This window comes from Chlorocebus sabaeus, chromosome 16 (assembly GCF_047675955.1).
Source record: "Chlorocebus sabaeus isolate Y175 chromosome 16, mChlSab1.0.hap1, whole genome shotgun sequence".
NCBI classification, from domain to species: domain Eukaryota; kingdom Metazoa; phylum Chordata; class Mammalia; order Primates; family Cercopithecidae; genus Chlorocebus; species Chlorocebus sabaeus.
Window position 1 is genome coordinate 7,262,143 of NC_132919.1, and position 25,843 is coordinate 7,287,985.

At 56.2% G+C, this 25,843-nt stretch overlaps 5 protein-coding genes and 1 long non-coding RNA gene across 7 annotated transcripts; 5 read left to right on the plus strand and 1 right to left on the minus strand.

Annotated features, from left to right (window-relative positions):
• Window positions 1-91: 91 nt before the first annotated feature.
• On the plus strand, window positions 92-1,984 carry SPEM1 (spermatid maturation 1). The gene is made up of 3 exons (XM_008010140.3): window positions 92-681; window positions 779-839; window positions 1,033-1,984. The coding sequence occupies exons 1-3, from the start codon at window positions 538-540 to the stop codon at window positions 1,755-1,757; spliced, it is 930 nt and encodes a 309-aa protein (XP_008008331.3). The 5' UTR covers window positions 92-537; the 3' UTR covers window positions 1,758-1,984.
• Window positions 1,985-3,510: 1,526 nt separating this feature from the next.
• Window positions 3,511-7,347, plus strand: SPEM2 (SPEM family member 2). The gene is made up of 3 exons (XM_008010148.3): window positions 3,511-5,664; window positions 5,831-5,888; window positions 6,026-7,347. The coding sequence occupies exons 1-3, from the start codon at window positions 5,527-5,529 to the stop codon at window positions 7,345-7,347; spliced, it is 1,518 nt and encodes a 505-aa protein (XP_008008339.3). The 5' UTR covers window positions 3,511-5,526.
• Window positions 7,348-7,381: 34 nt separating this feature from the next.
• LOC119620245 (uncharacterized) lies at window positions 7,382-22,050 on the minus strand. Its single transcript, XR_005236720.2, has 4 exons — window positions 21,699-22,050; window positions 10,807-10,918; window positions 9,546-9,690; window positions 7,382-7,483 (listed from the first exon to the last, which is right to left on the minus strand). It is a non-coding gene; the product is annotated as an uncharacterized lncRNA (long non-coding RNA).
• Window positions 8,796-13,141, plus strand: SPEM3 (SPEM family member 3). Its single transcript, XM_037987355.2, is given in 4 exon segments — window positions 8,796-9,231; window positions 9,381-9,438; window positions 9,558-12,928; window positions 12,930-13,141. Coding segments are annotated over 4 exon segments (3,603 nt in total). The 5' UTR covers window positions 8,796-9,093; the 3' UTR covers window positions 12,966-13,141.
• Window positions 16,201-18,374, plus strand: TMEM102 (transmembrane protein 102). 2 transcript variants are annotated; one of them, XM_008010147.3, is made up of 3 exons: window positions 16,201-16,535; window positions 16,708-16,940; window positions 17,048-18,374. In XM_008010147.3, the coding sequence occupies exons 2-3, from the start codon at window positions 16,727-16,729 to the stop codon at window positions 18,358-18,360; spliced, it is 1,527 nt and encodes a 508-aa protein (XP_008008338.1). In that variant the 5' UTR covers window positions 16,201-16,535; window positions 16,708-16,726; the 3' UTR covers window positions 18,361-18,374. The 2 variants fall into 2 exon arrangements, with proteins under 2 accessions (XP_008008338.1, XP_008008337.1); XM_008010146.3 differs by having other exon boundaries at window positions 16,204-16,940.
• Window positions 20,366-25,805, plus strand: FGF11 (fibroblast growth factor 11). The gene is made up of 5 exons (XM_008010144.3): window positions 20,366-20,659; window positions 22,302-22,412; window positions 22,607-22,710; window positions 23,461-23,659; window positions 23,943-25,805. Exons 1-5 carry the CDS (start codon window positions 20,467-20,469, stop codon window positions 24,011-24,013), a joined length of 678 nt encoding a protein of 225 aa, XP_008008335.1. The 5' UTR covers window positions 20,366-20,466; the 3' UTR covers window positions 24,014-25,805.
• The last annotated feature ends 38 nt before the right edge of the window (window positions 25,806-25,843 follow it).

The window sequence follows — 25,843 nt, forward strand, 5'->3', positions numbered from 1 at the left end:
GGTTGTGCCTGCTCTGTTGTGGGGAGGGCAGTCTCTGAAGAAACAAGCCCTGGGGAAATGATGAGGGAGGAGGGGTCCTGACCCCCAGCCCTTCTTTTCAGTGACCAGCTCTGAGGTCTGAGAGGAAGGGGGAGTGGGTGCTGGGGTCTGGTTGCCACGGTAATATGTCTGGCAAGTGAACGTCAGGACCTGTGTCTATGCCGAGACTGGATCCTGTTGTCATTCTATAATGGAAGGACAAGGACTGATGGGGGCAGATGTCAAACAGGCCGGAGGCCCAGTGGGCTGGTGTAGGCAGCTAACTCAGCAGAGGCATGTGAGGTGAGAGGCGTGTTCTCTGCCAAGGCCTGGGCTCAGGCAAGAGGGTCAGCCACAGGTCCAGGACTCAGGGTAGTCCCTTGGCACACTGTAGGGGAGTGGCCTGGCACCATTGTGACCCGTTCACTCCCAAGACCCTCAGGGACAGGCAGGCAGTCAGTGGACACTGTGGGCACAGTGGGCTGGGGGCGTAAGGGCCCTGGTGGTCCTAGGGACCCCATGGCCATGGCTGAGCGGCCGAGGCCCGATTGGGCCTCGTATCACAACTGCAACACCAACAGCTGCCAGGACCTGGGCAACTCTGTCCTGTTGCTGCTGGGCCTCATCATCTGCATTAACATTAGCATCAATATAGTGACCCTGGTCAGGGTGGGGCCGGGTGGGAGGGAGCTGGTGGGATGGTGGGGGCAGGCCTGCCGGCCAGGGCCTGCCTGGGATCACTGTGTCTTCCCCCACCTAGCTCTGGAGCCGATTCCGTGGCGTCTTATACCAAGTGTTCCATGATACCATTTGTGAGAAAGGTAAGCAGGTGTGGGGACTGGGGCACAGGAGGGGCAGAAATCAGGCGCTCTAGCCTCAGCCCTAAATTAGCCCCTTCCCTTCTTGCTCGCCCCTCTTGGACACCATAGCTGTGCGGCTGCCCTCCCTGGGCCCTGCCTCTCCATGCCTGTAGCAGCTGGCCTCCCCACTAGTCTCACCTCTCCCCATCCACAGAAGCTCCTAAGTCATCCTCACTCGGAAAGCAGACCCAGCCCTCTAAGAAGCAGAGTTCCCCTGCAGTCCATCTTCGGTGCACCATGGACCCTGTGAAGATGACTGTGACCCCGCCCCCAGCTCGCCGCCATCGCCATCGAGGCTCTCCCACACACTGTGCTCACTGCCCAGTAGCTTGGGCTCCTGACACTGATGACGAGAAGCCCTATCAGTACCCAGCCATCTGCTCCTACCACTGGGATGGCCCTGAGAACTGGGAAGGCTTCCAACGCACTCAGGGGACCTGGGTTCCCTGGACTCAGGACCCCCAGGAGCCCCCTCCCCAGACCATCTGCTTCCAGCCTACCATAGAGGAAAGGCCCCTCAAAACAGACATGCGGTCGGAGCTGGGCCTAAGGGCCTATGTGTATTCTGTGAACCCCCCACCTCCCAGCCCTGAGGCTCCTAGCCACAAGAACAGTGGGGAGGGGGCGGTGCCAGAGGCAGAGGCGGCTCAGTACCAGCCTGTCCCAGCTCCCATCCTGGGCCCAGCAGTCGTCCCTGAATTTTCCCGGTGCCGCTCCTCAGGCCGAATGGTGTATGATGCCCGGGACGTGAGGCGGCGGCTACGGGAACTGACCCGGGAGGTGGAGGCCCTGTCCCGCTGCTACCCTCTGGCCTCCGGATCCAGCACTGCCGAGGGGACAAGCAAGAATTGGGTGTACCGTTCCCTGACTGGGAGGTGACTGGAAAAAAATAAAAAGGAGAGAGGAGGTGATCTGTGGTGGTGTTGGGGTGCCAGGGCCCACACAGTACCTAGAAGCTGTGGCTGTGAAGAGAATGCTGTCCCTGGCCACAGGGCCCTGAACCCTGAGGACCCTCATCAACCTTTTGCCCCAAAGGCCTGTCCCTGTCCTCAGCCTTTCCCAGGCCCTCTGGGTTCCAAGGCTCTCACCTGCCTCTACCTTGTTTTCTTTCCTTTTCTTTTCTTTTCTTTTCTTTTTTTTTTTTTTTTTTTTTTTTTTGAGGCAGGGTCTTGCTCTGTTGCCCAGGCTGGAGTGCAGTGGTGCAATCACAGCTCACTGCAGTCCCAACTGCCTCCCACCTCAGCCTCCTGAGTAGCTAGGACTACAGGCATGGGCCACTAGTTGTTTGTTTTTGTTGTTGTTTTTTGTTTGGTTGGTTGGTTTTTGTGTGTGTGTGTGGTTGTTTTTGTTTTTAAGACAGAGTCCTATTCTTGTCACCCAGGCTGGACTGCAATGACATAATCTTGGCTCACTGCAACCTCTGCCTCCCAGGTTCAACCAATTCTCCTGCTTTCAGCCTCCCAAGTTGCTAGGAATACAGACGTGAACCACCACGCCCGGTTAATTTTTGTATTTTTAGTGCAGATGGGGTTTCGCCATGTGTTGGCCAGGCTGGTCTTGAACTCCTGACCTCAGGTGATCCGCCTTCCTCGGCCTCCCAAAGCACTGGAATAACAGGTGTAGGCCACCCCTCCCTGGCCGTGCCACTAGTTTTTGTAGAGATTGGGTTTCACTACTTTGCCTAGGCTGGTCTCAAACTCGTGGGCTCAATCGATCCGCCTACCTCAACCTCTGAAAGTGCTGCGATTACAGGCGTGAGCCACTGTGCCGGGCCTGTTTCCTACCCCTCTTCTGAGACAGAGGCTTGATCTGTCACCCAGGCTATGGTGCAATCATGGCTCACTGGAGACTCAACCTCCTGAGTTCAAGCAATCTTCCTGCCTCAGCCTCCTGAGTAGCTGGGACAACAGGCACCACCATGCCCCATTAATACCTTGTTTTCTTTAGTGCACGGAGAAGCCCCTAAATTCTACTCCAGGTCCTGTAGTGCAGTCCTGCACTACAGGAGAGATCTCCATCTCCATGGCCCTAGCTCCTTAGAAGGCTGGTGCCTGCCAGAGCCCAGGGTTAGGCTGCAGCCACAGGTGAGGCCTGGTTCCCACGTAAGCCCTATTTATTTAGGGAGGGATGGCTGAGAGGGCGTCTAGTCCCTCACAGTTCCCCATTCACCCTGAAGATCCTATACCCTTAAGAAGGACTGGAGCAGAGGATGAAATATTGGGAGGCCCCTTGGCTAGGCGCGGTGGCTAACGCCTGTAATCTCAGCACTTTGGGAAGCCGAGGCAAGTGGATCATGAGGTCTGGAGATCAAGACCATCCTGGCTAACACGGTGAAACCCTGTCTCTACTAAAGAATACAAAAAAAAAAATTAGCTGGGCACAGTGGCAGGCACCTGTAGTCCCAGCTACTAGGGAGGCTGAGGCAAGAGAATGGCATGAACCCGGGAGGTGGAGCTTGCAGTGAGCCGAGATGGCGCCACTGCACTCCAACCTGAGTGACAAAGCAAGACTCCATCTCAAAAAAAAAAAAAAAAGAAGTATTGGGGACTCCCTCAAGAGGTACCTCACTGTAACATCACAGCCCTCTGTGACCTCACTCCTTTGATTAACTCACTATGTCACCAGTGAGGAGACTAAGTTCAAAGAAGCTAAGCGTCTTACACATGATTACACAGACACTGAGGATCAAGCTCATGGCCTCAGATGCTCCATCCCATTGCTGCAAAGCCAGCGTGACCCACCAGAATCTCCCACCTTCCCCAGTTCGCCGTGTGAGCTCAGAAACTCAAACTCAGGCCCTGCCCTTCTCCTAGACAACTGGGATCACAAGCACATGCACACACACACCACTTGGGAACAAGCAGCCAGGTGCATGAGCCCGGGCTGAGGGAACTGGACTTCACCTTCCACTCTAGACAGATTCCTGGAATGTGAGCAGATGGACCGTTTGCAAATGACCCTGCTTCTCTCATTCAACTAATGTTACTGATCATTTTCAATGGATTGCATTCAGTGGATATATATTGAACATCTACTATGTGTTTGGAAGCTGGATGGGAAATGCTCACTGGCCTTTCTTTCTGCTGAGTGGTTCACTGTGTGAACAAATGGCTTGCAGTCTCCAGGGTGCCACAGACCCCAGTGATGCACCTGTTTTAAGTCAAACACTTTTTTTGGCATATTAACAATTACATCTATTTTGTGCTTTGTTTATTGCATGCGTTTTTTTGTTGTTGTTGTTGTTGGGTTGTTTGTTTTGAGACTGTCAAGCTCTGTCACCCAGGCTGGAGTGCAATGACACAATCTTGGCTCACTGCAACCTCCACCTCCCAGGTTCAAGTGATTCTCCTGACTCAGCCTCCCAAGTAGCTGGGATTACAGGCACCCATCACCATGCCCAGCTAATTTTTGTATTTTTAGTAGAGGTTTCTCCATGTTGGCCAGGCTGGTCTCCAACTCCTGACCTCATGTGATCCACCTGCCTGGGATTACAGGCATGAGCCACTGCGCCCGGCGGGTTTTCTCTTTCTTTCTTTCTTTCTTTCTTTCTTTCTTTCTTTCTTTCTTTCTTTCTTTCTTTCGGGAGACAGAGTCTCAATGTGCCACCCAGGCTGGAGTGCAATGGCGAGATCTCAGTTTGATGCAGGCTCCACCTCCTGGGTTCAAGTGATTCTCCTGCCTCAGCCTCCTGAGTAGGGGGACTACAGACATGCACCACTATGCCCAGCTAATTTTTGTGTTTTTAACAGAGACGGGGTTTCACTATGTTGGCCAGTTTGGAACTCCTGACCTCAGGTGATCCACCTGCCTCCGCCTCCCAAAGTGCTGGGATTACAGGCATGAGCCACTGTGCCCAGCCCAGGTTTTCTTAAGGTAGTAGCTTAACTATTTTTCACCTTGTAAGGGTGGGTTGGTGGGAGTGCAGGTGGTTAGGATGGAGAAACCATGGCTGGGGTTGGTTCCTGGCAGCAACCTCAGTGAGGCAGACGTCAGTGTGACGAAGGGACTGGTGGGCTCATGGACCACCAACACCTAGGGCTGGAGTCTCTGGCCAGGAAGAGTTGGGCAGAGATGGGAGCTAGAGGAATTTTGACAGGGAAATGGACAGAGTAGGGAGGGACTAGTACAGCAGGGGATCCTCAGGGGATGCCTGAGGGGACTCTTAGTGTCACCCGCCCATCTAGTCACCCTAGCTGCTGGCCCCAAAGTAACCATGGGGGAAGGCACACCAACAGGCTATGTAAGTTGCCATAATGTCTCAAAGGAACAATGAAACAGGACATATCTTATGCATGCTTCAACCCCTGTGATGACTGTCATCCTCTAACTACCTTGTCTTCAGCTCAGGAACCAGGTGTGGGGTTAAGCAAGCCTCATGGAGACAGAGGAACAGACTAAGATCTGGGATATCTGGGGACCGGGCTCCACCAAGTAGGAGCCACGGCTGGAGATGGTGGTAGAAGGGACCAGCAGAATGGATAAAAGGTGCCACCTCTACATTGTGACTCTCGCTAGCTCGCCTCATTATGACCTGGCTCCCTTACCAGCTTGTAGTGATCTCCAGGGATTGGCATGAGTGCAGTGTGGGTTGGGGCCGGGAGTGGGGGTGGAGGGGGGTGGCCCAGGTGGCCCTAGGACCCCCCCCTCCATGGAAAACCAGCTATGGCATAACACCCTGGGATGTTGCAATCAATATCAAGAAAACCCCCACGATGCCGAGGACATCTTATTCCTGCTGCTGGGCCTCATCGTTCTTGTCAACATTGGCATCAACGTGACAACTATGGTCAGTGATGACTGTGGACCATCTCTGGGGGTGAAGAGGGCTGAGGGTGGGAGCCAGCTGCAGCCTACATCTCCACCTGCAGGTGCGGTCTAGACTGGGGCAGGGGCAGGGGTGGTGGTGCTGGGCGTGGAGGGCCTGGCCTTCACTCTCTGCCACTCTGCCTCAGATGTGGCATGGACTCCAGAACGCCTTAGACAAGATGATTGATTGGACTACTCAGAAAAGTAAGTGTGGCTGCTGGAGAGGTAGGGGACCCCCATCCCCGCCCCTGACAATGGCCCTAGAAACCCAGGCCCCAGTGTTCCCAACCTTGAACTCTTCTGACAATTGCCCTGACTTCATAGATTCTTGCCTTCCCCAGATGAAATTCAGGCCAGCGAAAGTCCCCCCAGTGGTCCCCCAGACAAGGCTCAGGACGTCCACATCCACTGCATCCTGGACCCTGTGCAGGTGAAGATGGCCCGACCCACACGGTACTCCTCTTTCTCCTGCCACCGTTTCTCCAGCCATCACAGCAGCAGTCTTTGCTGTCTTCATCATCGCCGCCGCCGCCGCCACCGCCCCCACGCCCGCCGTGGTCGCCGTCACTGCTGCAACCACCAGCAGCAGTCGCAGAACTACAGACAAATCCCCCATAGCCGCTCAGTCTTCCATCACCCACATCGCAGCCAAAAGATGTCACAACGACGCCGAGTGCCCTTCTTTGATCAGGAGGACCTGGATTCCTACTTGGAGGAGCAGGACAACCTGCCCTTCCCGTATCCCAAGTACCCACGTCGCGGCTGGGGTGGGTTTTATCAGAGAGCCGGTCTGCCCTCCAGTGTGGGACTGTGGGGCCACCAGGGTGGTATCCTGGCCAGTCTGCCACCACCCTCTCTCTACCTGTCACCTGAGCTACGCTGCATGCCCAAGCGTGTAGAGGCCAAGTCTGAGCTGAGGCTGCAGTCCTATGGGCCCCACGGTTCCCAGTCCCGACTGTGGGGCAATGTGGAGGCTGAGCAGTGGGTCTCGTCTCCACCACCTCCCCGCCAGCTGCCCCCTAACCCCGCTTGGGTCCCCAGGGGGCACAGCCCTTACCCCTCAGTGGGCCGGACACTGTATGACTCCTGGGATCAGCGGCGGCGTGGCATGGAGGGCTTTGAGCGCCCCCCTAACTTGGTGTCCCGGAACGCCCGGCCCGAGGCCCAGGGCTGCCGGGAGCATCACTCCCCACAGTCCCACCAGCGGAGTCTGCTTGGTCACACTCATGGCCAGTCCCACCGCAGCCCCCAGACATCCACGGAACCCTTGGGCTACAGCTCCCGGGAACCCCATGAAGTGCAGCGCTGGGCAGCCGACGGGGCTGAGGCTCTGCCCGCCCAGCGTCCTCTGACTACCTCTGCCTCTCTCACGGTGTTGGGCGAGGCCTCCCACCAATGGACCCCAGCTCCAGGCTCAGTACGGGTTCCCCATTCCTCCAAGCCCCGGCCCAAAGTCCAGGTTGCAGATCCTGCCCCACCCCCGACCATGTTCGTCCCACTCAGCCGGAATCCAGGGGGCAATGCCAACTATCAGGTGTACGACAGTCTGGAGCTGAAGCGGCAGGTGCAGGAGAGCAGAGCCAGGTCCAGCTCACTGCCACCGGCTTCCACCTCCTCCTCAAGGCCCTCTCTGCACAGGAGCCAGACCGGGAAACTCAACTGAGCAGCAGGGGGATATGGGGCACGGGGCAGGGCATGGAGAGAGAAGAATAAAGGGAAACAGAGTCCAAGAAACACTGGTGGTCTGTTGCGTAGGAGTGCCACTCCTTCGGCCAGCCTGGGTCCCTGCCCTTGGCTTCCTGAAATGAGAAACCAGTGTCCCCTTCTTGGTGCGAGGCACCCCTTGGTTTAGTGGCCATGCGGCTGCCAGCAGGCCCTCCTGGTCCGCACCATGCACTACATAGATCCTGCACTGGCTGACGACAACCACCCGGGCTCTCTATTCTCCCTGTTCCCAGTAAGGATCAGGTCTGGATTCTGAAGTCAGCGTCTCAAGTGGGGCTCTTTGGGATTTACTTAGCTCATAGTACAGGACCAGGCCGAGGCTCTGGATTCCAGCCAGGCCTCCCCCAGGGCTCTGAGGCGGAGGTCTTCCCAGTCTCTGGTATAGTCAAGGGGTGAAGGGTTCAGGATTCTGAAATGAAACTGCAGGAGTGGCCGGGCACAATGGCTCACACCTGTACAGCACTTTGGAAGGCCGAGGAGGCAGATCACTTGAGGGCAGGAGTTCGGGACCAGCCTGGCCAACATGATGAAACCCCGTCTTGGTTGGGTGCAGTGGTGCATGCCTATAATCCCAGCACTTTGGGAGGCTGAGGCGGGCAGATTATGAGGTCAGGAGATTGAGACCATCCTGGCTAACGTGGTGAAACCCCGTCTCTACTAAAAAAATACAAAAAATTAGCCGAGTGTGGTGGCACGCACCTGTAGTCACAGCTACTCGGGAGGCTGAGGCAAGAGAATTGCTTGCCCAGGAGGCAGAGGTTGCAGTGAACTGAGATCACACCACTGCACTCCAACCTGGGTGACAGAGAGAGAATCCATCTCAAAAAAAAAGAAAGAAACCCCATCTCGGCCAGGCGCAGTGACTCACGCTTGTAATCCCAGCACTCTGGGAGGCCGAGGCGGGCAGATCACGAGGTCAGGAGATCGAGACCATCCTGGCTAACACAGTGAAACCCCGTCTCTACTAAAAAATACAAAAAAATTAGCCAGGCGTGGTGGCGGGCGCCTGTAGTCGCAGCTACTCAGGAGGCTGAGGCAGGAGAATTACATCAACCCAGGAGGTGGAGCTTGCAGTGAGCTGAGATCCGGCCACTGCACTCCAGCCTGGGTGACAGAGTGAGACTCCACCTCAAAAAAAAAGAAAGAAAGAAACCCCATCTCTACAAAAAAATACAAAAATTAGCCGGATGTCGTGGTGCATGCCTGTGGTCCCAGCTATAGCCACTCAGGAGGCTGAGCCAGAGAATCGCTTGAACCTGGAAAGTGGAGATTGCAGTGAGCTGAAATCGCACCACTGCACTCCAGCCTGGACGACAGATCGAGACTCCATCTCAAAAAAAAAAAAAAAAAAAGAAAGGAAGGGAGGGAGGGAGGGAGGGAGGGAGGGAGGGAGGGAGTGATGGAATGAGTGAGTGAGTGAGTGAGTCACCCAGCAGTAGGGAACGATGGAGAAACAGGAGAGGGTCACTGGCCTCCAGACCCTGTTTGACTGTCCATACCTGGTTACTCAAACCTGGTTACCAGAGAGTTCCACCCTGGGCCCTCCTCTTCCTCGACCTTCCTCATTGTGATCCTGACCACCTACCTCATTATGACTCAGTCCACCCTCTCCCCAACGACAGGAGTCTTCCTCCTAGTGACTGTGTGAGGGCGGGGGGCCCAGGCAGTCCTGGGACCCCAGGCCATGGGTGAGCGAGCCTATCATGGGGCCCAGGTGTGCTCTGGCAACAACCCCAGGAAGTGCCAAGACTTAGGAGACTCGATTCTTCTTCTTCTGGGCAGCTTCATCTTGCTCAACGTGTGGATCAATGTGGTGACTCTGGTCAGGGCAAGATCTGGGTAGCAGGGTTGGGGGAGCTCTGGGGTCTTGAAGGGGCTGAGGTGGGAGGGCTGTTGGGGTGTGGCCAGACAAGAGTTGGACTTAGGGGCTCCCCCTGCTTCCGGACTCACCCGCCCTCCCGCTCCCCTCAGCTCTGGAAGCATCTGAAGAGCTCCTTGCGGATTCTGTTCCATCATTTTTTTCCCAAAGGTGAGTGGGCCCCTGTGTGGGCTCCCAGGGATATGGGCCTGTCCCCTTTCTCCTATCCCTGGCCCAGTTCTCAGTCCCTAGGGAACCAGAGCATTGTCCCATCCTACCTCTCCCTGCAGACAAGCAACGCAGCGGCAGCCATCCCATACGTATTCGCTCCTCCATGGATCCCAAGAACCTGTGCTCAAAAGTCTCTTCCCGCGTCCATCATCGCCCAGGCTTCCTGCCCAGGCACGTTAACCATCTTGACTCCTGGATACCAGACACGAATGATGAGAAGGTTTCTGCATGCTGCTGGATGCCACCTAAATGTGGACGTGCCAGGGTTCCCAGGGAGTCTCCATGGGGACTGTACAAGGAGGAGATGATGGGAGTGGGGGAGGCCCCTCAGGTCACAGCCTTAAAGGCTCAATCCTCCTTGCTCTCCACGCCAGAGACATCTTCCCAGTTCCCAAAGATGAGCAAGTTGGACATGGGTCCATGCCACCTCTCCCAAGAGAGCCAGACTAAGACCCCAGACTGTGCCCCAGCCCAGGCTCCACCTCAGGCCCAGGTCCACTCCCCAACCCACATTCCTGTGCACACCCTCACCCACTCCTGGATCCATGCCATGGCCCACACCTCTGTGCACACCCCTGCCCACTCCTGGACCCACTCCAAAGCCCGCACCCCCGAGGGCACCCACTCCCAGGCCCAGGACACCTCAGCCCAGGCCCAAGCCCGCACCTCCGCGCCTACCCCAGCTGAGACTCCAACCCCCATCCAAGCTCACACCTCAGCCCCTACCCCAGCCCAGGCCTCAGCTCACACTGAAGCCCATACATCAGCCCAGGCCCAAACCCACGCTCCGCTCCACACCCCTGAGCATACTCACTCCCAGGCCCACAGCCCTGAACACACCTCAGCCCATGCCCCAGCCCACCCCCCAGCCCAGGCTCCTATGCCTGCCCCAGCCCACCCCCAGGCCCGTGCCCCTGAGCACACCTCATCCCTTGCCCCAGCGTATATCCCAGACCACTCTCATCTAGTCTGTAGCCCGGTTCCTGTCCCAACCTCTGCCCCAGCTCCTCCCGGAACTCTTGCCCCACACAGTACTCCTGTCCTAGCTCCTACACCAGCCCTTGTCCCAGCCTCTGCCCCCACCCCTGCCCCAGCACTGGTCATGGCCCTGACTACCACTCCTGTCCCTGATCCTGTCCCTGCCACCACCCCTGCCCCTATCATAACTCCTATACCCTCTCCCCGACCTGCCTTCAGCCATGACTCCTCCACTGGCCATGTGGTCTATGATGCCCGCAGGGCAAAGCAGAACTTCTTCCATATGTCCAGCCCCCAGAACCCTGAGTATTCAAGAAAAGACTTGCCTACCCTCTTCAGGCCCCAGGAGGGTCAGGACCTGGGGAGTTCTGGTATATCTGAGCAAACAAAGCAACGCAGTGGGGATAGTGCCAAGCTTCCTGCAGGATCCATACTGGGCTACCTGGAGTTAGGGAATATGGAATGGAAGATCTCAGATGACGCCAAAGATAAGTTCCCCCAGACCAAGAATTCCCCTTACTGCAGCTTCCATCCTTGCAGTTCTGAGAAGAAGACAGACTCCCAGGCTCCAGTCTACCCCAAATTCCTTGTCTACTCCCGGGATACTGCATGTGTCAAGCCTTGCTTTCATTCTACAACCACTGCCCAGAGCTCAGTATGCACCCTTTCTCCACCATGCACTCTTTCCCTGCCTCTCGTTCCTCCCAGATCCTTTGTTCCTCCTCAACCCACCAACCATCAGAGGCCCTCCACCTTAATACAAACCCCTACTGTTCCTGCAACCTCCAAGTCTCCTCAGTCCATCCCCACTTCCCACTTCCCCATCCCTTCCCTGTTCGCCACCATTTCCCAACCCCTGATCCAACCCCAACACCCTGAATGTTGTGAGAGTCTAGGCCTTACCCAACATTCTGGCCTTCAAAGGACCCCGTGCCCTTCAAAAGACTCCAGAGTTCTCAGGAATCTGGACCTTGCCCAAAACCCAGACCTCCACAAGAACCCAGGCCTTACCCCAGATCCAGGCCTCCACAAGAACCCAGGTCTTGCTCAAAATCAAGGCCTACATGATTCCCCAGGCCTTCTCCAAGATTCTTATCTATGCCAGAATCCAAGCCCTTCTCAAGACTTTGGCCTCCACAAGAATTCAGGCATTACTCAAGATACCCACCCCCAAAAGAACACAGGTCTGACTCAAGAAGGGGGTATCCTTAGGAGCCCATGTCTCACCCAACACCCTGGCCTCCACAAGAAAACACCATTTACCCAAACTTCTGATCTTCAGAGGAGTTCAGGCTTTACACAAGACTCTGGAATCTATAGGAATTCTGAACCAAACCAAGAGGCTGTGGTCTATAAAAATCAAGATCTCTCCCAAGCAACTGATCACCAAAAGAACCTAGGCTCTTCTAAAGGTTCTGGAGGTCACAAGGATACAAGCAATGTCCAAGATCCAGGAGTCTGTAGTACCCCAGGCCTTACTGAAGATTCTGGATCACGGAAGGGTCCATATGTTGCCCAAGACTCTGAAGTCAACAAGAGCTCAGGAGTTATCCAGGAATCTTGTCTCCGCAAGAGCCCAGGCCTTGTCCAAACCTCTGGCCTCCCAAAGTGCTCAGGCCTTACCCAAGACTCAGGAGACTACAAGAATCCAGGACTTATCCAAGATTGGGGTGGCCACAAAGTTAAAGGCCTTACTCAAGATTCCAACCTCCCAAACCTTACTCAAGCCACTAAAGATGAAAGAAGATTTAGCCCTCCTCAAGATGTTGGAGTTTACAGGAGCTCAGAACATAGGCAAGACTCTAATCTCCACACGTGCCCAGGAATTAATCAAGATCCTGGCCCTCATAAAGACCCAGCCCTTGTCCAAGACTCTGGCCTCCCCAAGATTTCAGGCCTTACCCAGGAATCTGGCCCCTACAAGAACTCATGCCTCATCCCAGATCCTGGCCTCCACAAGAACCCAAGCCCTGCCCTAGGATCTGATTCTGTCCAGCTTTTATCCCCACTTCAGACCCCAAAGTCCACACTGTCCCCGATGAAGTCGTTTGTGCCTGAGAAGGCTGCTCAGAAGGAGGACGCACAGCGGCATGTCCTCTGGGCTCCTGTCCAACTCAATCAGAACTCCTTCTCTTCCAAGGTCCAAGTGGTCTCCAGTGACCTGCAGACCTTCTCAGAGGTACCTGTATTAATTGAGCTGCAGTCATCCTCCCGGCAGGCAGGCAGCCAGCACAGGGTGTACCGCCCTGTGGATACAGTTCCTTCAGGCTACCAGAACTATCGTCAGATGTCTATGCCTTCCCAAATCAACTGGAAGTCCCACTGCCCTGGACCAGGCACCCGGGCAGGGCATGTGGTTTTTGATGCCCGTCAGAGACAGTTGGCAGCGGGCAATGACAAGTGTGAAGCTCTGTCTCCTAGGCGCCTTCGTCAAGAGGCACCCAGCAACTCAGGGGGAACTATCAAGGAGTGGGGATATCAGAATGTGATGAGAACCTTGGACAAAGAGGGGACAAAAGTGCATCAGGAATAAAGAGGCGAGAGAAATGTTCTGTGTTTGTTTGAGGACATCCACCCCAGCCCATCCCTGATGCTGGCCACTCACAGAGCTGATGAGGACAGGTCCCTGTTTCTCCTCCGTAGCTGCATAGCTAAGCCCATTATCCTCAAGGCCCTAGAGCTGCTCTGTCCCATACACTAGCCTTTAGCCAAATGTGGCTATTAAAATATATATTAGGCCTGGTGCAGTGGCTCACACCTGTAATCCTAGCACTTTGGGAGGCCGAGGTGGGCAGATCACAAGGTCAGGAGTTCGAGACCAGCTTGGCCAACATGGTGAAACCCCGTCTCTATCAAAAATACAAAAATTAGCCAGGCGTGGTGGTGCACGCATGTAATCCCAGCTACTCGGGAGGCTGAGGCAGGGAGAATCGCTTGAACCTGGGAGGCGGAGGTTGTGGTAAGCTGAGATCGTGCCATTGCACTCCAGCCTCCGTGACACAGCAAGACTCTGTCTAAAAAAAAACAACAGGCCGGGCGCAGTGGCTCAAGCCTGTAATCCCAGCACTTTGGGAGGCCGAGACTGGCGGATCACGAGGTCAGGAGATCGAGACCATCCTGGCTAACACGGCGAAACCCCGTCTCTACTAAAAAAAATACAAAAAACTAGCTGGGCGAGGTGGCGGGCGCCTGTAGTCCCAGCTACTCGGGAGGCTGAGGCAGGAGAATGGCGTAAACCCGGGAGGCGGAGCTTGCAGTGAGCTGAGATCCAGCCACTGCACTCCAGCCTGGGCGACAGAGCGAGACTCCATCTCAAAAAATAAAAAATAAAAAAAAAAATAAAAAAATAAAAAAAAACAACAAAAAAAAGTAGATGTTTCTGCAGAACAGAACTTTAAAGTTCGTTTAATTTTAATTTACATTTCCTTTTTTTTTTTTTTTTTTTTTTTTTGAGACGGAGTCTCGCTCTGTCGCCCAGGCTGGAGTGCAGTGGCCGGATCTCAGCTCACTGCAAGCTCCGCCTCCCGGGTTTACACCATTCTCCTGCCTCAGCCTCCCGAGTAGCTGGGACTACAGGCGCCCGCCACCTCGCCCGGCTAGTTTTTTGTATTTTTTAGTAGAGACGGGGTTTCACCGTGTTAGCCAAGATGGTCTCGATCTCCTGACCTCGTGATCCGCCCGTCTCGGCCTCCCAAAGTGCTGGGATTACAGGGTTGAGCCACCGTGCCCGGCCTCTTTTTTTTTTGAGACAGAGTCTTCCTCTGTCACCCAGGCTGGAATGCAATGGCGTGATCTCGGCTCACTGCAACCTCCGCCTCCCAGGTTCAAGCAAGCGATTCTCCTGCCTCAGCCTCCTGAGTAGCTGGGATTACATGTGTGCACCACCACGCCCGGCTAATTTTTGTATTTTTAGTAGAGATGGGGTTTCACCATGTTGGCCAGGCTGGTCTCGAACTCCCGACCTCAACTGATCTGCCCACCTCGGCCTCCCAAAGTGCTGGGATTACAGGTGTGAGCCACCGCGCCCGGCCACATTATCTATGTTTCAAGTACTCAACAGCCACAGGTGGCTGGTGGCTACTGTATCAGACATGGACCAACTCAGGACCTTGCTATCGTCACAGAAAATTATATTGGAGAGCCATGCTTTAGAGTCTAGAGGAACTATTCCTTGTCACCCATTCTTAATATCTTCAAAGCTTCCACAGAGTCCTGTGTATGGGAACCTACTTGCGCAGTTCTGGGCTGCTTTGCTGCTCTCGGTTCTCCCAGGGACCCCAGCTCTGGTTGCTGAGGGAGAAAAGCTCTCTGTCAGCGGCTAGGAACCCCTGAGGTCTGGGCTTCCCAAACTGATCTCTAGAGTTGGGGAGTCTCTTCTTTCACAGGCCTCTAATTTTCCTAGGTGTCCCTCCTCCTTAATTTTCTTATCCATGGACTTAGGCCTATCCCATCCTGGAGACAGACCAAGGGCAGAAGGAAAGTAAGAAGTCGTGGCCCAGGCCGGGCACGGTGGCTCATGCCTGTAATCCCAGCACTTTGGGAGGCTGAGGCGGGAGGATCATCTGAGGTCAGGAGTTCAAGACCAGCCTGGCCAACATGGTGAAACTCTATCTCTACTAAAAATACAAAAAATTAGCCGGGTGTGGTGGCAGGCACCTGTAATCCCAGCTACTCAGGAAGCTGAGGCAGGAGAATTGCTTGAACCCGGGAGGCAGAGGTTGCAGTGAGTGGAGATCACGCCACAGCACTCCAGTCTGGGTGAGAGTGTGAGACTCTGTCTCAAAAACAAAACAAACCAAAACTTTGAGATCCCTGCCATGACTCAGGTAGCAGTGACCTGAGGTGGGCATCACTAACATGTATGTCTCTTCTATGAGTCAAACGTCCATTTCTGGGTCACGATCTGTGTGCTCCTGCCTAACACTACCACCTTTGGGATTCCAAGGTGCACCCCCCACCCCACCCAGTCAGGGAACCCCTTTCCAGCACCTCCCTGGCTCAGCTGTGCAACCTTTCTAGGCGGTACTCTCCTCATCCCCAAAATGAGGAAGTTATAATCACCTGGAAGAACTCTAGTAGATCTAAGTGACCAGGGCTCCTGTGTCACACAGGGATGCAGGGTTCCCTATCTCTCCCCAGGCCCTAGGGTGTGTCCTTCATTACTTTTTTTTTTTTTTTTTTTTTTGAGATGGAGTTTTGCTCTTATCGCCCAGGCCGGAGTGCAATGGCAAGATCTCAGCTCACTGCACCCTCTGCCTCCTGGGTTGAAGTGATTCTCCTGCCTCAGCCTCCCGAGTAGCTGGGATTACAGGCATCCACCACCACGCCCGGCTAATTTTTGTATTTTTAGTAGAGACAGAGTTTCGCCACGTTGGCCAGGCTGGCCTTGAACTCCTGACCTCAGGTGATCCACCTGCCTCAGTCTGCCAAAGTGCTGGGATTACAGGTGTGAACCACCGCACCTGGCCCATCCCTCATTATTGTTTGCGACTCAGAGCCATCCTATTACCGGTCTCAAACCCCAAGGAATGTTTGAGTGGGGTTGACATGGGCATGAAAAGAGACAGAATAATCTATCTCCAAAGGAACTACAACTTCCATCAGGCACTACTTCAGCCGAACAGGAAAGGATGTGGGGGCGTGGCTCCTACGCCCTAGTAGAGCGGGAACTACAACTCCCAGGATAACGCGAGATCTCAGCAGGGCTAAAGGAGTGACCGAGCTCTGACTGGCGACCCGACCTGGCAAAAACCACCCCGACAGCCTCCAGAAAGGGGCGTGGCCGAAAATGTAGGGGCGTGGCCACGTGGGCATCAGGAAGAAGTAACCTGTTGAATCTGTTTCTCCTCCCCACCCTTACTGCTTCCCATAAGGGGGAAGCCGCTGACCAATAAGCCTCTTCCAAAAAAGAGGTAAAGGGAGGTAGACAAGGGGCGGCGGCGGAGCCTGGCTACTGCATTCCGCGGGAGGCGCAACAGTTACTTTCTACCTGCTGAGTTCGGTGAACCAGTTCATGCGGGCGGGGAACTGCATATGAGAAAAGGGCCAGGATAGAGGAGGTATTTATTTGTTTATTTTGAGGACTAAATTTAGAATCCATCATCTACAGACCCATTTGTAGCTTGTGTCTGGGGCACTCGCTCTGCCTCAGAAAGAGGGAAGAACGGGGACGACTTTTTGGCAGCAAAGGAAAGGCCCGTCTAGGCCACCTCCCTTCCGTGTTTTCCCTAGCCCAAAACGATAGAACCGCATGGCTTCCACGGTCTGGGGGAGTGCCCCCTGGTGGGGCCCGCCGCCCCCGGCCCCAGCTCGGCCGCTCACGGACATCGACTTCTGTTCTGGGGCGCAGCTGCAGGAATTGACCCAGCTGATCCAGGAGCTGGGTGTGCAGGAGAGCTGGAGTGACGGGCCCAAGCCCGGAGCGGATCTCCTCCGGGCCAAGGACTTTGTCTTCTCTTTGCTTGGTAAGTAACCCTACTTGCCTTTGGGAACTCACAGCTCTCAGCCTCACTACGCCCCCGCCCCCGCCCCGGCTTTGGGCGACACCCTCACGATCCGTTCCATTTTTTAGGTCTAGTTCACCGCCGGGACCCTCGCTTTCCTCCCCAGGCAGAGCTCTTGCTGCTTCGTGGTGGGATTCGCGAGGGCTCCCTGGATCTGGGGCATGCACCCCTGGGTCCCTACGCCCGAGGACCTCACTACGATGCCGGCTTCACACTCCTAGTGCCCATGTTTTCACTGGACGGCACTGAACTGCAACTGGACCTGGAATCCTGTTACGCACAGGTCTGCCTCCCAGAGCTGGTGTGCGGAACCCCCATCCGGGAGATGTGGCAGGATTGCTTAGGACCCCCAGTCCCAGGAGCACGTGATTCGATCCACCGAACGGAGAGCGAAGAAAGTTCCAAGGACTGGCAAAGCTCTGTAGACCAGCCGCACAGCTACGTCACTGAGCACGAGGCGCCAGTGTCTTTGGAAAAATCACCTAGTGACGTTTCATCGTCCGAGTTGCCTCAGCATGACGTCGTCGACCTTGGCTCTAGCGCGCCTTTGAAAACACTGAGTAGTGACGTCACCAAGGCAGACGTCGAAAGCCCAGTCCCAAAGCCATCGGAGGCTCGGGAAGCGTGGCCCACATTATGTCCCTCCCAGGTGGCTACCTGGTTCTTTGCTACGCTGGCGGCGGTCGCCGAGTCTCTGATCCCTGTCCCGGGTGCTCCGCGTCTGGTGCACGCAGCTCGTCACGCGGGTTTCACCACCGTCCTTCTGGCTACTCCTGATCCCCCTCGCCGCCTCCTGCTCTTCGACCTGATCCCAGTGGTATCCGTGGCCGGCTGGCCCGAGGGGGCTCGGAGCCACTCATGGGCTGGTCCTCTGGCCTCTGAGTCGGCTTCCTTCTACCTGGTGCCCGGTGGCGGCACCGAGCGACCGTGCGCCTCTGCCTGGCAGCTCTGTTTCGCCCGCCAGGAGCTGGCGCTCAAAGCGCGCATACCAGCGCCGCTGCTACAGGCGCACGCGGCGGCCCAGGCGCTACTGCGCCCGCTGGTGGCCGGGACCCGGGCAGCGGCGCCCTACCTCCTGCGGACGCTGCTGTACTGGGCGTGTGAGCGGCTGCCCGCGCTCTACCTGGCGCGGCCAGAAAATGCGGGCGCCTGCTGCCTCGGGCTGCTAGACGAGCTGGGCCGAGTGCTCGAGGCCGGGACTTTGCCTCACTATTTTCTGAACGGCCGAGAGCTCCGTACCGGGGACGGCTCCGCTGCGCTGCTCGGAGAATTGGCCCGGCTCCGCGGGGACCCTGCCCGGGCCCTCCGTGCCGCGGTGGAGGAGGCCAAGGTGGCCCGCAAAGGGGGCGGTTTGGCCGGCTTGGGGGGCGGGGCCCATTAAAGTTGCTGTTCCTACCAGTGGAAAGTGCCTCTGTGGGCTAGCGAGACGTGGGGGGCACAGCTCGCCCCTCGCCTGGGGGACTGACTGTGTGCCCTGGGCCTGAAGCCCCCCTTCTGGAAGGCCTCCCTGTTGGTTCCTCCTCTAGGACCACCCGCCTGCCCCGGCACAAGTTGCCCCATTCCAGCCTCGCTACTCTCCACATCTGTGGCCAGCACTCCGCCCAGGGGCAGCTTCCAGAAACCGTCTGTCCCCAGTTCTTTTGGTCATTTCTCTTAAGGGTCAGTAGAAATGGGAGAAACATATTTGCTGACCAAACGCGGAAAGGAGTTATGGAGACCAGGGTCTGATCAATTTGGCTCACACACAAAGGCAGAGATATGAAGGAGGCCGGATTTCGCCCGAGGCTGGATCTCACCACTACCCCTCCTCCATCTCTCCAGTTCTTCCCCCACTTTCCTCGTGCTGTTCTGTCCTCGCTAACATCCCGGCCAGTAGGGTCCCTCTCCATTCTCCCAGCGTCCGCCATTCCATCTCCCTTGGGCCCAACCTCTCCTTCCTATCCAGAGGTGCGTTCGGGAGGCCTTCTTGTCCCTCCTTCTCTGAAGGCTGAGACGTGCGGCCTTGCCTCGGCTTTGCCTGCTTGTAAGACACAGTCCGCGCTCTCTACCTCCAAGGAACCCCGGGGTTCCTCCTGCCCGGCTTCACCCTCCTATTTCCCAGCGTCTCCGCCCCCTGCCCCGCCCCCGGGCCGGCTCTCCGAGGAGGGGGAACTGCTGTCGCCGCCGCCGCCGCCTCAGCTTCCCACAGCCGCTGCCGCTGCCGCCGCTGCCGCCGCTCTGCCTGGTCCAGCCACCGGCCCAGTGCTCTGACTTCGCCGGACCGGGGAGCTCTGCAGAGACACCCTCACTCCTTCCCCAGGGTCCGGGACGCCTAGCCGGGCGTGGGGGGAAGCTCCGTTTGCGGGGGACAGGGAGGGAGGAGCCTGGAGCCGAAGCCAGCGCCACCCGTCGCCGGATCAACAGGACAGGACAGGTTGAGGGGCGTCGGGGAAAGGAAGAGGGGGTGCTATAGGCAATCCCGGGGAGGACGAGGAAGCCCTGTCGCAGGAAGCTGTGATCCGCTCTGACTTGTAGGGGGCCTGTTCACATTTGGGGACTGGTGACAACGTGGGTGCACTCCTCTCTCGGGGGGCTGGTTAGATTGGAGGGCGTGGGATCTAAACAGCACCAGCTGTCCCCAAGAAAATTTAAGGGGCAGCCAGGGGAGAAAAAAAAGCAAACACGGATGCTCCTCATTTTGAGGTGGCGGAAGGCCCTCCAGACAACTACCTGGTGTATCCACTAGGAAGGGTGGCTTTGGAGGTGACTTCAAAAGGAGCGGAGGGTGTGAAGGTGAAGAAAGGGTCTTGGCCGCTAGAATTCTATGCTACTAGACATGGGGGTGACTTGGTGAAAAAGCTGTTATCCAGCCAGAGGGTCTGGGAGCCCCGTCTTACTGAATCTGGGCAACCTGGATATTCTGAGACATATTTTGGGGAGATTTCAGTGAAAAAAGTAGGGGATCCCCTCCATTTAGAGTGTAGCAAAGGAAAAAACACCAAGGTTGAGTTCCTTCCTGACATTGGCAGTGCCCCAGTAGGGGTGGGATGAGCAAATATCCCCAAAGCTAAAGTTCCACACCCTGTAGATTACAAGAGTGGATTTGGTAGGAGTGTGCCCCAAAATACAGTGGAAAGGTGCCTGGAGATATTTTAACCACCTCTTGGAAATTTAGGGGGTCTTGGTTTTGGGATAGGTGAAGTGGGGACAGACACTGGAGAGGAGGGAAAGGGGACGTTTTCAGTAGGAGGCAAAACTCGAGGGTGGGATCCACTGAGGAGTACATAGGCTGCTGGATCCGGTGGAGCCAGCACTGGGCCCACGGGTGGCAACTGGCTGCTGTGGAGGGGCGTACGTGAGGTGGGGGGTTCTGGGGCTTATCCTCAGGTCCTGTGGGGGGGGGCAGCGAGTCGGGGCCTGAGCGTCAAGAGCATGCCCTAGTGAGCGGGCTGGAGCCCAGCGCGCTCCTGGCGCTGGCCGGTTTGGGGGTGTCTCCTCCCGGGGCGCCATGGCGGCGCTGGCCAGTAGCCTGATCCGGCAGAAGCGCGAGGTCCGCGAGCCCGGGGGCAGCCGGCCGGTGTCGGCACAGCGGCGGGTGTGTCCCCGCGGCACCAAGTCCCTTTGCCAGAAGCAGCTCCTCATCCTGCTGTCCAAGGTGCGACTGTGCGGGGGGCGGCCCGCGCGGCCGGACCGCGGCCCGGGTGAGTGCGACTGGGGCGGGGTCTCCCGGCCAGAGGTTTCTCTGCCTGGGAGATTGAGGCCAGGGACTCTGAAGGATAGGGCCCGGCTGAGGGGCTCCTCGAAAGTGGAAGGGGGTGGGCCAGGACGACAAAGTCCCTGCCAGACTGTGTCTCAGTTTCCCTTCTCTTTAGTCCATAACCCGGAGTCTCCTTATTTTCGAGGTCAAGGGGAAGGCTTGAGGGGCTAAGTCTGTATCCCCGAAAGCCTCGCAGTTCCTACTTGTCCCCCCTTCCCAACACAGCAGTCCCCACCCCCATCGTCCTCCGCCTACGTGCCGGTTCTCGCGATTCTTTCAATCTGGAGCGGAGAGGCCTGGGGGTTTCCAGACGCCTGGGTCACCCCAAGGGTTTCTGCAGCTCCAGCAGCACGCACCCCCAGCCCCTGCCCGCCCCGGTTCTCCCGCTCCTCCACGCCTGGGCTCGGTTCCTCCTGGTCGAGCTCTCCTGGCTCCGAGCCAATCTCCCCAGCTCTCCCTCGGGTGTCCTTGCAGCTACCTCGCCAGCCAGCCTTCTATGCGCCCTCCTCCCGTGACCTGCGCTTCAAGAACGGAGCTGGGCACCCCCTCCCATACCCCCCGCGCCACTCCGAAATCGGGTCCCGTAGGCTCAGGGGACCCTGCGCTGGGAGGAACTCAGACACAGTTCACGGCTAGAGATGGGCGCAGACTCTTGGGGGTCGTACCACCTACAAGGGGGACAGGGAAGTCGGCAGAGAGCAAGCGATGGGGGAGGAGAGTTCTGAGAGTTAAAGAGTGTGGTCCCCGTCCAGGTGCGACAGTCAGGGAGTCCCTCTGGCCCTGCTCCCGCCCGCTCTCAACTCCCTTAAGGGTAGCCCCCTCGCGCCCTCCTCCCCGCGCCACCGGCTGCCCATAGTGGTACAATCCGCAGCCCACCCTCTGAGTGGGACCGGGCCCCCACGTGACTCAGCCTGCCTTTCCATCTCCTCAGCTCCCACCCCCCCATATCCTTGGTGATGTCCCCCTTACCCCAGGCGGGTTACCTGGCCGAAGGGGAGAGGCTGAGCCTCAGGGAGAGCTGGGCCCCCGCGAGCCAGCAGACAGACAGACAGACGGGTCAGTGTCAGACAGACCGGCACTGGGCCAAGGCAAGGCTCTCGCCAAGCTAGCGGCAGCCGCAGCAGGTGCTGAGTCAGCGTCAGGCCCAGTCCCACCCCCACCCCTGAGGGAGAGCCCCTACCCTGTGGTCAATTTGCTGCTGCCACTGTCCCCCACCTTCGCAAACACGCTGCCCCTTCAGTACCCCTGCTGGTCTCCCTCTGTCCCTGCCTTTTGATATATCTCTCCCCTCCCTCCTCCCCCACTCCTCCCCGCTTCTGGTTAAGCTGTAGGGTAGGAATTAAGCCATTTAAATAAATTTCAATAAATTACACTGAAAGCTCCTGGTTATAGGAAGCAGAAGGGACCCACATCAGCTTTCCCAGGAGTGAAAGGGAGGTGGGAGAGAGTGTGCTTGGAGGGTAAGAGAGCTGGGGCCCTGGGACCCTCTTCCTTTCATTCTCCTTTCATCCTCTGATCCTGCCAAGTGTAGGAATGTTTCTGGGAACAGAGATGTCATTTTCAAAGATGAATGTCTCTCTCTCCAGAGCCTCAGCTCAAAGGCATCGTCACCAAACTGTTCTGCCGCCAGGGTTTCTACCTCCAGGCGAATCCCGACGGAAGTATCCAGGGCACCCCAGAGGATACCAGCTCCTTCAGTGAGAGGGGAAGCTGGCCGCTGGGTGGGAAGGGGGAGAATGGGGACAGCAGATGACAATCCTATTCCCTCTTCAGCTTCTGTTGCCATTGGTCCATCTTCCTGACCCCTAAGGGAAAATGCGGAGCTGGGATGAGGGGAGCTCAGGTGAGGGTCAGAGGCCTGGGTATTGATGCTCCCTCTCTCCACCCCCAGCCCACTTCAACCTGATCCCTGTAGGCCTCCGTGTGGTCACCATCCAGAGCGCCAAGCTGGGTCACTACATGGCCATGAATGCTGAGGGACTGCTCTATAGTTCGGTGAGACAATGAGGCTGAGTGGCCGGGGAATACTGGGAACTCCCCTTCCTCAATTTGTCCCTTGAGGGAATGACAGTCTTCCTCAACTACAGACATTTTGCCCGGGACTCCTCCCTCCAGCTTTTGCTCATGGCCTGTCATCACTGCCCATTCCGGACCAACTCCTCTAGGGCCTCTCGAATGCCCACTCCTTGCACACCCCCAACACAGCCCCAGGCTCTTTGAATGTCCAACTCTTTCTTCCTTTTACGGCCCCTACTTCTCATCCCATCTCCTCCAGATTTTGTCATTACTCACTTCCCTAGAGTCATCCAGGATAGGGGATAGTGAGAAATTGGGAATACAGTGGAGAGAAGGAATCTTATTCCAAGACCCCTAAAAGTCTAGTTCTCTTTTTTTTTTTTAAATAGTAACAGGGTCTTGCTATATTGGCCAGGCTGGTCTCGAACTCCTGACCTCAGCTGATCCACCCGCCTCAGCCTGCCAAAGTGTTGGGATTACAGGCATGAGCCACTGTGCTTGGCCCAGAGCCTAGTTCTTAGCCCTCGGGGCCCACCAGGCCTCTTCCTTGTCCTCCCTTTGCTCCCAGGTCCTACAAGGACTCAGAAGTTGCCCTCCCCCTCCCCCAAAAACCATATGGATTCTATCTATCTATCCTGGCTTGTGCTTTCCATGAGCTCCCTTCTGCCCAGTGATGTGTCTTTTTATCTCTCTGTCTTTGTGTGCCTTTCTGGGTCTTTGTCTCCTTAGCCGCATTTCACAGCTGAGTGTCGCTTTAAGGAGTGTGTCTTTGAGAATTACTACGTCCTGTACGCCTCTGCTCTCTACCGCCAGCGTCGTTCTGGCCGGGCCTGGTACCTCGGCCTGGACAAGGAGGGCCAGGTCATGAAGGGAAACCGAGTTAAGAAGACCAAGGCAGCCGCCCACTTTCTGCCTAAGCTCATGGAGGGTGGGTATAGACTCAAGAAAATGCGGACCCCAGGAGAGGGTATTGACCTTGATATGGACATTTAGGGGCAGACAACTCAGGCTACAAGTGATAAGAGGACCCTGTTATGACAGATCAAGCCAGGAAAGCTTTGCCCTTTGGGGGTTTGGGGTGCTCTCCTCCTGTGGGTTGGGGTTCTGGGAGGGTGAATGTACGGAAAGGGAGCCCTTTCAGAGCACTGGTTCTGCCTGGTCCCTCTGTGCCTAACTCTCCTTCCCTGCTCCTCTTTTTCTCCCCTTCACAGTGGCCATGTACCGGGAGCCTTCTCTCCACAGTGTCCCCGAGGCCTCCCCTTCCAGTCCCCCTGCCCCCTGAAATGTAGTCCCTGGACTGGAGGTTCCCTGCACTCCCAGTGAGCCAGCCACCACCACAACCTGTCTCCCAGTCCTGCTGTCACCCTTGCTGCCACACACATGCCCTGAGCAGCCAGGTCCCACCAGGTGCTCTACCCTGAGGGGGCCTAGGGGCTGGCTGTGACTTCCGAGGCTGCTGAGACCCTTAGACCCTTGGGCCTAGGAGGGAGTCAGAGAGGCGGATGTCTGAAGATGGTCCTGGCTGATCACTTCTTTCTTTCCACACTCACACAACCCCATGCCTTTTCCTGAGATGGCGCTGGGAGTTCCCAAATGGACAGCCAGGGCATAAACATTTCCCACCCCGGCTCAGCCAGTTCCTCGAGTCTCGGGCCCATTTTCATTGCCACTGAGCCATTTCTAGATTTACTGAAGCTCAGGATTCATGTGTCCTTCTTTCCTTACTCTACATTCTTCCTTGGTCTGGACACATTCTGGAACACTGGACACCCTAGCCAGGGCCACTTCTGCACCAGGGCTCTGTGCTGGAACCCAGGCATGCTGCCAGCCTTTGCTCTGGATCCATCAGGCTTCTGTCCTTGACTCAGATGGATCCCTGGTTTCCAAGTAGAAAGAGGCTAGATTTGAGCCTTGTCTAGTTGTTGGCCTTGGCCTGAACTAGAACCAGTCTCAGATGACCACAGGTTTAACCTTCTTATCCCAGAGGCACCCAATTCTAGAGTTTTATGGAGCCATACTTCCTCCTGAATCCCAGATCTAGGACACAGATCATGACTCTCAGCCCTTTTACCCAGGATGGAGCTGGGGCCTGTATAGCCATATTATTGCTCTCAGTAAGTTCTAGCCCCACCCTCCCCCCTTCTTGAGTGATACCTATTACGGATGAGTTCTGGAAAAGACCCAGCTATGATTCATAAAAACACTTCTGGATGAATCAAGAACCACTTCTTGTTTTTCCTAGATAATTCTCTAAAAATATGATTCTTCCATATAGAATGCTAAGCTTATTTTTACATGCAATTTCTAGCTACTTCAACCCAGCTGAGGTCGTGCTAGGGAGACAGAGTCTGGAGAAGGGCTGAGGAATTTTGGAAAGATCCCTGGCTCGTAGTAGGGAAGCTGGGATGGGGGAGGGGTCAAAATGATGGCATGATTGAACCTGCATCTGTGTGGAGTGGATATGAACACTTAGCTACCTCAGCAGGAATTCCTTCCAGGCCCCTTTTAAAGCTGAGGTCCTTAAAGTAATGTGTCCTGAATAAAAAGGACAAATGGATACAGCCTTGACCCTCCCAGTGAGGAGACCCCAATTTAGCAATAAGTCTCACCCTTCTCCCCTATAGGTCAGGCCAAGGAGGGTGAAGGCCTCTTGCACTCCAGACCTCATATGCCCTGACAGCTTCTAATTGGATAGAACTTGCTTTACCTTACAGCTTAGAACCTTAGCTGAGCTTTAGATACCCAAAAAGGGCCCGTCTAGATTTTTTCAGAAAAACATGGAGCGCTAGGGGCAGCCTGGAAAAAACTGGGAACCTGCTAGTGAACTAGGAGGGAGACTCCCATAGCCTCAGATTTGGATAGGGTAGGCTGAGGGGGCCCTAAGGGAGGGACTAGGGCTCCAAGGCAGGTCACTTTTCCTTAGGCTGTTCTACTTCCGGCTTGTTGCAAGAGGAGTAGATGTCCCCTCACCCACACAAACCCCGCTCAGGCTCCACCCAACTCCTGGGACTGCTCCCAGGGGATCGGATCTCCACTCCACGCTTTCTCAATTAAAGACGATGTATACAACTAAAGTGCTGTCTGTCATCTGTTGGTGGCGGGCTTGGCAGTT

Bases quoted from the DNA above. Each gene is read 5' to 3' on its own strand.
- SPEM1 (XM_008010140.3), top strand. From the start codon at position 538: ATGGCCATGGCTGAGCGGCCGAGGCCCGATTGGGCCTCGTATCACAAC. The intron at 682-778 runs GTCAGGGTGGGG...TCCCCCACCTAG, and splicing joins GCATCAATATAGTGACCCTG to CTCTGGAGCCGATTCCGTGG. The intron at 840-1,032 runs GTAAGCAGGTGT...CCCCATCCACAG, and splicing joins TGATACCATTTGTGAGAAAG to AAGCTCCTAAGTCATCCTCA.
- SPEM2 (XM_008010148.3), top strand. From the start codon at position 5,527: ATGGAAAACCAGCTATGGCATAACACCCTGGGATGTTGCAATCAATAT. The intron at 5,665-5,830 runs GTCAGTGATGAC...ACTCTGCCTCAG, and splicing joins GCATCAACGTGACAACTATG to ATGTGGCATGGACTCCAGAA. The intron at 5,889-6,025 runs GTAAGTGTGGCT...TGCCTTCCCCAG, and splicing joins TGATTGGACTACTCAGAAAA to ATGAAATTCAGGCCAGCGAA.
- TMEM102 (XM_008010147.3), top strand. From the start codon at position 16,727: ATGGCTTCCACGGTCTGGGGGAGTGCCCCCTGGTGGGGCCCGCCGCCC. The intron at 16,941-17,047 runs GTAAGTAACCCT...TCCATTTTTTAG, and splicing joins CTTTGTCTTCTCTTTGCTTG to GTCTAGTTCACCGCCGGGAC.
- FGF11 (XM_008010144.3), top strand. From the start codon at position 20,467: ATGGCGGCGCTGGCCAGTAGCCTGATCCGGCAGAAGCGCGAGGTCCGC. The intron at 22,711-23,460 runs GTGAGACAATGA...TTGTCTCCTTAG, and splicing joins AGGGACTGCTCTATAGTTCG to CCGCATTTCACAGCTGAGTG. The intron at 23,660-23,942 runs GTGGGTATAGAC...TCCCCTTCACAG, and splicing joins TCTGCCTAAGCTCATGGAGG to TGGCCATGTACCGGGAGCCT.